Source organism: Dipteris shenzhenensis, chromosome 9, assembly GCF_047967505.1.
Source record: "Dipteris shenzhenensis isolate YYH24624 ecotype China chromosome 9, Dip_SZ_1.0, whole genome shotgun sequence".
Classification (NCBI taxonomy): Eukaryota; Viridiplantae; Streptophyta; class Polypodiopsida; order Gleicheniales; family Dipteridaceae; genus Dipteris; species Dipteris shenzhenensis.
Window position 1 is genome coordinate 41668413 of NC_141604.1, and position 9965 is coordinate 41678377.

Consider the following 9965-nt stretch of genomic DNA (forward strand, 5'->3'; position numbering starts at 1 on the left):
GCGTCTAACAGAGTGTCTAATAGAGCGTCTATCGATGCGTCTGTCAGTGTCTGCAAATAGTCTAGACGTGTGTTTAGACGCGCGTATAGACGTGCTCTGAGACGCGCCTATAGACACGCTCCGACAAATGAGATTCCTAAAAAGTAGAAAAGGACATTGCGCTCGACACACAAACGTGACACTGATACCCAGATCATGCACTTCTTGGATACGAGAAAGTATAAATCTAAAGAGAGCAAACTTCCAAACAAGATCAACTGCAAAAATACTTACTTGGATAGAGGTATGGAAGGTTCTTCTTTCTTTTTCAAAGTTGCTTCTCCTCCTTGTTCGTCCTCCTCTCCTTTAAGCTTAGAAGTAAGTGTGGGTGCCTTCCTTTTAAGTGTAAGCTTGGAAGTAAGTATGGGAGCCTTCCTCTTAAGCATCGAAACTATGGATCTGCTAATAAGGAAGGAGACAAGCCACGCGAAGTATAAGTAATGTGAAGAAAAGCAAGCTGAGCGGTGTGCTAAAAAGAAGGTTTAAAAGCCGCATCTATACTCGCATTTAATAGCACATCTATAGGCGCGTCTAAATACACAGAGTAGATGCGCTTATAGACGCGCCTTTAGACGCGATTTTAGACATGCTTTTAGATGTGCCTTTAGACGCGCCACAGAGTTTAAATTAAACATTTGAACAAGAGCAAATTTGGTGGGTTGTTTGTTTATAGGATGTCTTCATCTTCAACAAGTAGCTCCAGTGAGGATGAATCCCTCAGGGGGGTCACTATGTATAAACCCTCGATATCACGTGCATTCAAGGCCTATATTTAAAATCCCTTATCTGTAAATTTTTTCATTAATAAAATGTACCCCTTTTCTATACAAATCTGTAAATTTTTTCCAAAACTATTTTAAATAGTCCCTTATGTATATTTATTTCTGTAAATTTTAGAAATAAAAAATATCCTTCTGTTGAACTCACGTGATAGGGTTACATATGATGAGTGACCCCCCCGAGATGAATCCCTCCGTATCCACCATCGCGAAATGTGGTTGGAGCAAAAAATCAAATGTCTGTGTGATCGATGTTGAGGAAACATGTATCGTGCACGCAAGATTACACTCAATCATATCTCAAAGTATGGAGAATGGGATGTGACCGTAAATAGGGTAAGGGTTTGTAAGTTAAGGTTGATTGAGATACCTATGGGTGTTCATATGTTTGAGTTATGATTCCATTTTAATTTGATACAGGATGCAGTGCCACACCCGCATATGTTACCCTATGCTCGTTGTGAGGAGGCGAAGCATCGGCGATATGAGGTGGGATCTTCAGGAGGGACCGTTACGGATGCATGGAGTGATGGTGATAGTAGCCCTCCGCCATTACCTCATGAAGCCGTGGAGGAGGAGGTGTTTGATGATATGGTGCGGGATTTATATGTCCATCAAGGGAGGGATAATAGCATGGAGCAGGATGATCTTTTTACTACAGCATCGACTCCACTATTTGAGGGGTGCACATTCTCTGTTCTACATGCCTCCCTTGAGTTACTAAACTTGCAAACCATCTATGGATGGAGTAATGCAAGTCTGAATGCATTACTCAAGTAAGCTTTAAAGTCTATTTTGCAAACATGGTGAATTATGCTAGTGGGTCAATTACTCGAATGCTTTTCCTCATTTATGGTCTTCACGTGTAGGCTATTATGTAAAATGCTTCCAAGGGAGAATAAACTACCGACCTCAAGAGATATGGTGAGGCAACATGTGACCTCTCTTGGAGGAATGTATGTGTCAACGATTGCGTTTTGTTTCGTGGACTATATAAGGATGCAAGAGAGTGTCCTACTTGTGGAGAGGCAAGATATAGAGCAGATCTCAAAACCTTGGACGTGCCTCATAAGGTATTGCGACATTTTCCCATAATCCCTCGCATCCAACATATGTTCAAGTGCAAATCTATTGCAGAGCTCATGTCATGGCATTCCTCCCATCGATCAACCGATGGCAAGTGGAGAACTCCCATGGACTCTCCTGCGTGGAAGCATATTGAAGACACATGGCCAAGCTTCAAGGAAGAACCTAGGAGCTTGAGACTTGGATTGGGTATGGATGGTGTGAACCCATTTGGTCTCAAAAGCATGTCTTACAGTGTATGGCCAGTGGTATTGGTGAATTACAATCTTCCACCCTCTATGGCTATTAAGAAAGGACATGTTATGCTATCCCTTCTAATTCCAGGGAAACATAAAGTCAAAAACCCTGATGTTTATTTGGAGCCTTTGGTTGATGAGCTAGAGATACTTTGGAGAGGTATTGAGGTGCATGATGTGAGCAGGCCTCCCTCGTCACGAGACTTCAACTGCAAAGCAGTCTTGATGTGGACGATGCATGACTTCCCAGGCTATGGCGAGTGTTCAGGTAAGCATTGCATTTTTAATTATGAATAGGCAAAGGATGTGGCACCCTAAACCCACCTTCCACTCTTAATTGCATCTATTGTTCAGGTCTCACTACATCGGGTTACCATGCATGTCCTGTTTGTGGTCCTTTGCTAGTTGCCTCACGGGGAGACGCATTGAATAAGGTCATCTATGAGAATCACCATCGATTTCTCCCACCTGATCATCCTAGATATGTTGCCCCTTGGAATGAAGTCCTCCCACAATCACTCACCGTGGGAGATTGGATGAGAATTTGGGACGGTTCCACGACTCCTCCACCACTTGGCATGAGCCAATAAGGGTTTGTAACTATTGGCTGGAAGTAAAGATTGGCTATATTGGTTGAAAGTAAAGATTGCACACTAACACTTTATTTTGTTTAGATACTCCATCTTTTATCGTTTACCATATTGGTCCCACCTCAAGATCAATCACCTGCTTGATCCCATGCATATCTTCAAGAATGTGGCATCTACCATTTGGGAGCATTTGAATGGGACACGAGATTCAGTAGGCATAAGGGAGGATCTACGTACCACAGGGAGGATGTGTGAAGCTTGGCCTCAAGAGAGACCAAATGGGCGTGTTTTTTTACCTCGTGCATCGTGGATGTTATCAAAGCTAGAGATGGTGATGGTGAAGCGTGCTATTACTACAATTCGTACTCCCACTGGATGCATGAGGTGTTTGAAGGGAGCCTTTACAAAGAGCAAGAAAAGAGGTGTAGAGCAATTATATGGCTTGAAATCTCATGATTGGCACAAGATGCTCCAAGTAAATATTTTATGTGCATAATATCTTTTTTCTTTCAAATTTGTGAGTGAATAGCTATAAGCAACTAATCAACCACCTCCTCGTGGGTTCAGTTCATACTACCTACTAGCATTTCACGTAGTGCATCGAAGGACGTGAAAGATTGTATTTACAAGATGGGCGAGCTTGTGAAGTATGTGAGCTCAAAGGAAATAGATCCCACCACGCTTGAGAATGCTCGAGTTATGTCAGTGGAGGCGGTTTGTTTAGTGGAGGAGACATTTCCACGTTCTATTCTCACAAGCCAACTACATCTCATAGTGCATTTGGTGGATGAGATTGCTATATGCAGTACTATACATGCACGATGGTTGTTCTTCCTGGAGCGCTTCATGAAGACCTTGAAGGGCTTCGTGAGACAAAATGCAAGACCTGAAGGTAGCATGGCCGAGGGTTGGTTGGTACAAGAGTCACTTGTATATATTTCTGAGTTTCTTGTTGATGTGGATAGCTCTCTCCCACGACTATGGAGAGATGATGAAGACCTAAGGATGACCTCTATTGTGCCTCAAGGGAAAGGACGCAACAAAGTAATAGACACGGAGTTGCATAATAGTATCAACCTCTTTTGCGTGCTTAATAGTGATGTGATGAAAAGATGGGTGACAAGATATGAGGATGCAAAGGCAAGAAGACAAGAAGAAAGGGCCCTCTTTCATACACACCACGGATCTCGTGTGCCATACCCTCAGTATCTAAGAGCACTTCCAAAGGATATTCATGTGGATTAGCTACTTGATGAAATGGAGAAAGCAGAGAAAGATGAGGGGATGCATATCACAATGGAAGAATGGGAGTATGCTAGGGGATGCATGAGCAAGGTCAGTATATAGAATGTTATGCATAAGTTAGGAGCTTTCAATAATTTAGATTGCTTATTTAATTGATTTTTTCTTGGTGTAGTGCACTATGTTCAATGCTATATGGTGTGAGGGCAAGCATTTTCGAACACAACGGATTGATGATAAGAGAAACACACAAGATTGCGTCGTCATTGCTAGCTTTGAGGGAGCCAATGGAGCCATGGATGATTATTGTGGCATAATCCAAGATATTATTATGCTTGACTTTCGACGCTTCTTTGTGTATGTTTTGGATATAAAGTGGTTTAAGGACATGGTGGAAAGAGGCCCTAATGCAACAATCAAACGCCATGCAAGTGGCTTTGTAACTATTGACTCCACAAAGTTTTGGCAAAGTAGGAAGACACACTAGTACTACCGCAACAATGTGAACAGGTACTATGCACACATATAAAAATACTCACTTTTAAATATTTGATGCAAGAAAAGTAACATGATTGTATTTGTGTTTGAATTAGGTTGTCTATCAACCAATGGTGGATAATAATAGATGGTGGCATGTCATACCTATTATGCCACGTTCCAAAGTGATGTATAGTACATTTACTAATATGGAGTGTATGGAGGATGATCATGGCCATGGATGTGATGATGACTGTGATATGAGAGAGGAGGATGATCATGAGATAGGAGATACAGATATTGAGGCCATTACCCGTGAGGACGAGCCTACCATTCGAGATGCTGATTTCGATGAGCACATGAGTGGCACAAGTAGTAGTGGGTTGAATGTATTTGTAGATCTAAACACTTGTTTGGATTTTGAAGTAGATAGTTTGGCAAGGGTTGATCTCATTGAGGATGATATTGAACCGTAGCCCCATAATTGATATTGGCAAAACTATTTTACATATTGTCTCATTCTCCTCATCTCACTTAATTCTTGTATATGTGGGCTTGCAAAAAATTATGTGCTTTGGTAATCATGGGCAATGTTTGGAAAGCAATGATGTACACCAAGATCTCACTTTCTGTATTCTCTGGTTTGCATCTATCTACGCGTCTAAATGCGCATCTGAGTCTCAGTGTAAACGTGTAAATAAACGCGCAAATAGACATGCTAATAAACGCGATGTTAGACGGGCACGTATTTTCTCAGGTTAGACGCACACGTAGATGCGGTAATTTACGCGCAAATAGACGAGCTTTTAGACGTGCATTTAGATGCACCCGTAATTCCTATACTAAAGCAATGCCTATAGGCGTGCCCGCTATTTTGCGCGTCTACCAAGCGCGTCTATAGTTGCTTTGTGTTGTTGTGTCACGTAGTGTACTTTTGAATGATTACTTGATTGCATGTATATACAGAACAAAATTTTGATGTTTTTGAATAAATTGCTATATACTATAGTTTTCAGGATGCATGCTTCACATGCAACATAGCACTTGTAATGCTTTAATAGTCTCGTTCCAAATCCTTATTCCATAGTTCTTTGGTCTCATGTTCAAGTTTTGAATGTGTACTACAACTTGAAGACAAAGTTTGCCGAATTCCGTTGAGTAATGCATAAGTTATGAGTCATGCAAGATACCTAGATACATAAAACTCCTTGAACCTCACCAAAAATGGCTACACCCAAGGAAACAATGACCCAATGGATGGTGAAAATGTATAGTTCACATCAACTTTCTCCATATGCTACTCATGATTATTCCAATAATCCTATTGTGAATGATGGATAAGAAGAGAGATATGGTGAAATGATATCAAAAGCCACAACTCCTAAATCAGCTCATAAAACTATTCTCTAGTGACCATGAATGGATACTTGACCTATTTGCTAGTTTAGGCACAATCATAGCATGTGTTGTGACAATTATAGTAGACGTCATAGTAAGAATCCGATAAAGTTCAATGGAGGTTCAATGTAACTATATAAATTTCAATGTGATTATGTAAAGAAGAGAGTAATCACCCAACTTGGTCACTTTCTAGATGAGCACGAAGAGCTTGGACTAAAAGGTGGAGTGTTTGATTTGAATACAATGCTACCTGCCTTATATGAGGCACAATCTCCTAAGATTTCAAACCTAAGATTTATGGAGGTAGATGAGGTAGCTGACACTTGGGAGGACTGTTGAGGAAGAGAAAGCGACTATGACACCAATGGAAGAAGCCTAAATTGTGGAGGGTCTTGAGAAATCTTCCATAGAGGACTTAGATGATGCATATGGTAGAATAGATCAGTAGGTGGAGATTTTGGGTTTCCTCAATGTGTTTTGTGAATTTGTATGCGAAGAATAGAGGTGTTTAAGAAATTGTTTTTATTGCATTCTTTTCAAAATAGTTTCCTATACTTTCTTTATTGGTGAGCAAGGGTTTTGTAATATTTTATATGCCATATGCATGTAGGATGTACCATGTGATTTTAATGAGAGTCAAAAATTCCCCTTTGGAAAACAATGGGTAGAAGGGGCCCTACCAGGTCCAACATATAGAGATATGTTGAAGAGAAGAACACTTTTAGACTTTAAGAACACAAAAATCATTACATATTTTGTGATGTAGTGGAGGTCTTTATTATTTTATAAGCATGAAGCTTGAAGCATGAGAAATGCATGAATTGTGCATTTTTTTCTTTTTTTACTATGCCAAATATAGCCTTTTTGAAAAAGGTACCAATGTTACATACCAAAATAGATACTACATCTTAACCCATCAAGTCTCCCTTCATATAGTTGTTCTAAAGTGAACAAAGGAAGTATTCAAGTCACTTAACAAGAGTGCAGAAGTGGACATGGGCATTGCCTCCTAATAGGGATGCTAGGAGGTGCTTAGAGGAAGCAAACTATATTTAAAAGAAGTAGAGCTATTAAAAGGGAGTTGTAGCTTGAAAGTAAACGCTTTGTAAGATGATGTCCATAAAATGAGACCCAACTCAATAACATTTTTTAACAAATTACATGTGAAAATTCATTCCCCACTACATGTAGCTCTAAAGCTCTAAGGAGGCAATGGGGTGGGAGAAAAAAAGGCGAAAACAAAAGGGAAAGATAAAAATTTCACCAAATCTACTTTAGAGCAGCCAACCCCAAGGATCCTCGAGACTTCAAGCTCTATGAGCCTTCGTACATACTACGTTCCAAGATTTCCTCCACGATTGGCCTGATTTTGCTGGGTCGATAATCAGATTATTGATATCTAGATTCTACCTACGTGATGTATCATGTATCGTCTAAACGAAAGCGATCACGCAGCCGCTGTTAGTTGTAACTTGAGACGCAGTCTGGAGTCTGGACTCTGGCTGGTTCGCCTCATCTCATGTAGCGATTCATTACCTCTCACTGACGTAGGGCACTGAAGGTCGTTGCAAGTCGCACCTTTGATGCAACTTGCACCGCCAATAGCGCCGTGAACTTGATTGAATCTTCCGTGGCAGATAGTTTTCACAGGATCCTTGGCAAATCAGGACCTGTGCATTCATTATCGTCGTGTGAGCCCATGGAATTCTCAGCGCGCACACGGAATAGCAACGCGACTGACAAAGGTCGACCCAGGTGTCGCAAGCGCCACGTCGTTTTTTTTGGCTGGCGGTGGATCGCATCGACACGTTTAGCATACATATTACAGCGTTTTCTGCTATCGAGAATGACAAGCCACGGACTGGGAGGGATGCAAATGAGTGATCTCTGATCACGACGCGCTAGTCGTCTGGAACTTTTGTGATGTAACGGCTCCGGAAGTTTGCATAGTTCCAATTTTCCAAACACAGATTGATGGAGCTACTTACTATTCCTAGAAATCTCGAGGATCAAGGAACACGGATGCAGAGGGAGGGCGATTACACCAGTCTTGCTGATCAGCGGAAGACTCGTCATGCAAACGCTTGATGCACCACAAATCTTGCTCAGAAAGCCGTCTCCAATGCGGAATACTCTCCTTCAAGGGGTCGCAGCTACCCACCTCGGCGGCAATCACTTGGCAGCCTTCCTTCCTGGCCTGATTGTGCGCATACCAGCACAAGTTTTTCAGTATCTCACCGCCATTATTGCCTTGCGCGTGCAACCCATACATTACCTGAAGTCCAAATGGTTTGAATACATTTGGTACAGATGGAACTGTCAGCCAAGGTGTAAACTTATCAACAAACCGTGTAAGCGCCGCGCATCCTTTGATCCGAGAAGATGCTCCTCTCATTTCAAATCTGATAATCTCATTGGTTCTCCAGAGACTTACCACAGCCCATGAAGGATCCTTTGCCGTCGGCAATTGTGTGACATCACCGTCGCCGTTGTAGTACGCCAACCAAGTTCCCAAGTTCAGCTGATTTCTCAAGATCACATCGATATCCTTGGGGAAAAATTCCCGTGTTCCGAAAACAGACCTGTAAACGATCTCGGCGTCAACGATATTCAGCTTCATGATTTCAATTTTCGAGGGAACACGCTTTGCCTTAGCATACACAGGTTGCAGTAATATAGCCGGAGTTCTAAACTTCTTGTATGCTAATTTGCGAGTGAAAAGATTGATGGAGGCCTCGTTGTCCTTCTCTGTTGCAATATACACATACTCAGCTCCCTGCTCCCTGCACCATTCCTCCATTTGCATGACCAATTGCAATCCAACGCCCAGTCGTCTGAAAATCCACGCACACGAATAAGAACATGGTAAGAGCTCCTGCGAGTGTGAGTTTTGAAATGCAAGACAATTGCGAAGTGAAACAAGAACAACGAAGCTTCAAGCCTTGTACAATATGTTGACCTGTAGGAAGGAGAGACACGCAGCCCAGAGATGTAGGCGGTCTTCGAATAGAGTGGGGTCACCAGAGCGTTGCAAGCCTTAGTGTCGTCGCCAGGTGCGAGCTGGGATGTGCCACGAACTACTTGCTTGATACCCGCCCTAATGATACCGACGATAGCATTCTGTGCTTGAGCCTCCGCAACCTGCAAAAGAATGCTCGAAAGAGAACATCAGAACAGAGTATATAAAGGGTGGGGATAATAGCGGCTCTACGTACTAGAGTGGACTAGATAGCGCGCAAAAAAACAGGTAGATGGAAGAAGACGAGCAGAGTCAGAATTGAGATACCTGCAAGGGGAGCTACGCAGGATAGTACCAACGACGTACCAAAGGTTAACAATGCCAGCAAATGTACACTATCTAACGTAAAGTGCATTGACGAGAAAGCTGAGGATGGTAGTAAAAGAGTGTAGCAGAAGAATAAGGAACTGGCAGATTGAGCGGCCAAGCAGGAGGAGGGAATCGAAAAGAGAGTCCATGAAGTAATGAAAGGGTGGTACCAGCATAGAATAGACGGGGTAGTTCCGCACGCGACAAAGTGGGTCGCCCAGGAGGTTAGTGAATAGCGACACTTTGCCATTGGTCTGGCCTGCCTCGCAGTTGTTCTCGAGCAGCTCTACTCGCAGGACGTCTGTGTCCTTCTGGAACTGCCTTATTGTGAGAATCAAAGGAGGGCTGAACTCAGAGGCAGCCATAGCTGATGATAGCTAGCTACTGCGGCAGATCAGCCTACGAGAATGGCAGCAGTTGGCTGCAGCTGATAAGCTACACAAATAAACTGCACGCAAGACTCTAGCAAGCTGTTGCAGCTGATATTCTTGTGGGCTGTGTGTCCTGCAAGGAGCTGTTATAATTATAAACGAGATAATGTAGTGGAGGAGAAGAAGCTCGCTTACCCAAAAGCTATGAGATCCATACACTTATATATAGGTGTAAGCATGTAGACCTAGTTGTGCATGGCTATGGACAAAATCCTGAGGGAAAATGGGACAAACGAAAAGGTGCTAAGACAGCTGTAAAGGACAGTCTTTGGTAGAGGGAGGAGAACCGTCTGTATTACTTATAAGAATACAGGAGAAAGATGCATGGGTTCCTCATCACCGGCTAAGCTGCAACT

At 42.4% G+C, this 9965-nt stretch overlaps 1 protein-coding gene across 1 annotated transcript; it reads right to left on the reverse strand.

Annotated features, from left to right (window-relative positions):
- Window positions 1-7122: 7122 nt before the first annotated feature.
- On the reverse strand, window positions 7123-9666 carry LOC147898647 (putative N-acetyltransferase HLS1). Its single transcript, XM_087379395.1, has 3 exons — window positions 9349-9666; window positions 8810-8991; window positions 7123-8684 (listed from the first exon to the last, which is right to left on the reverse strand). Exons 1-3 carry the CDS (start codon window positions 9541-9543, stop codon window positions 7844-7846), a joined length of 1218 nt encoding a protein of 405 aa, XP_087235521.1. The 5' UTR covers window positions 9544-9666; the 3' UTR covers window positions 7123-7843.
- Window positions 9667-9965: the final 299 nt, after the last annotated feature.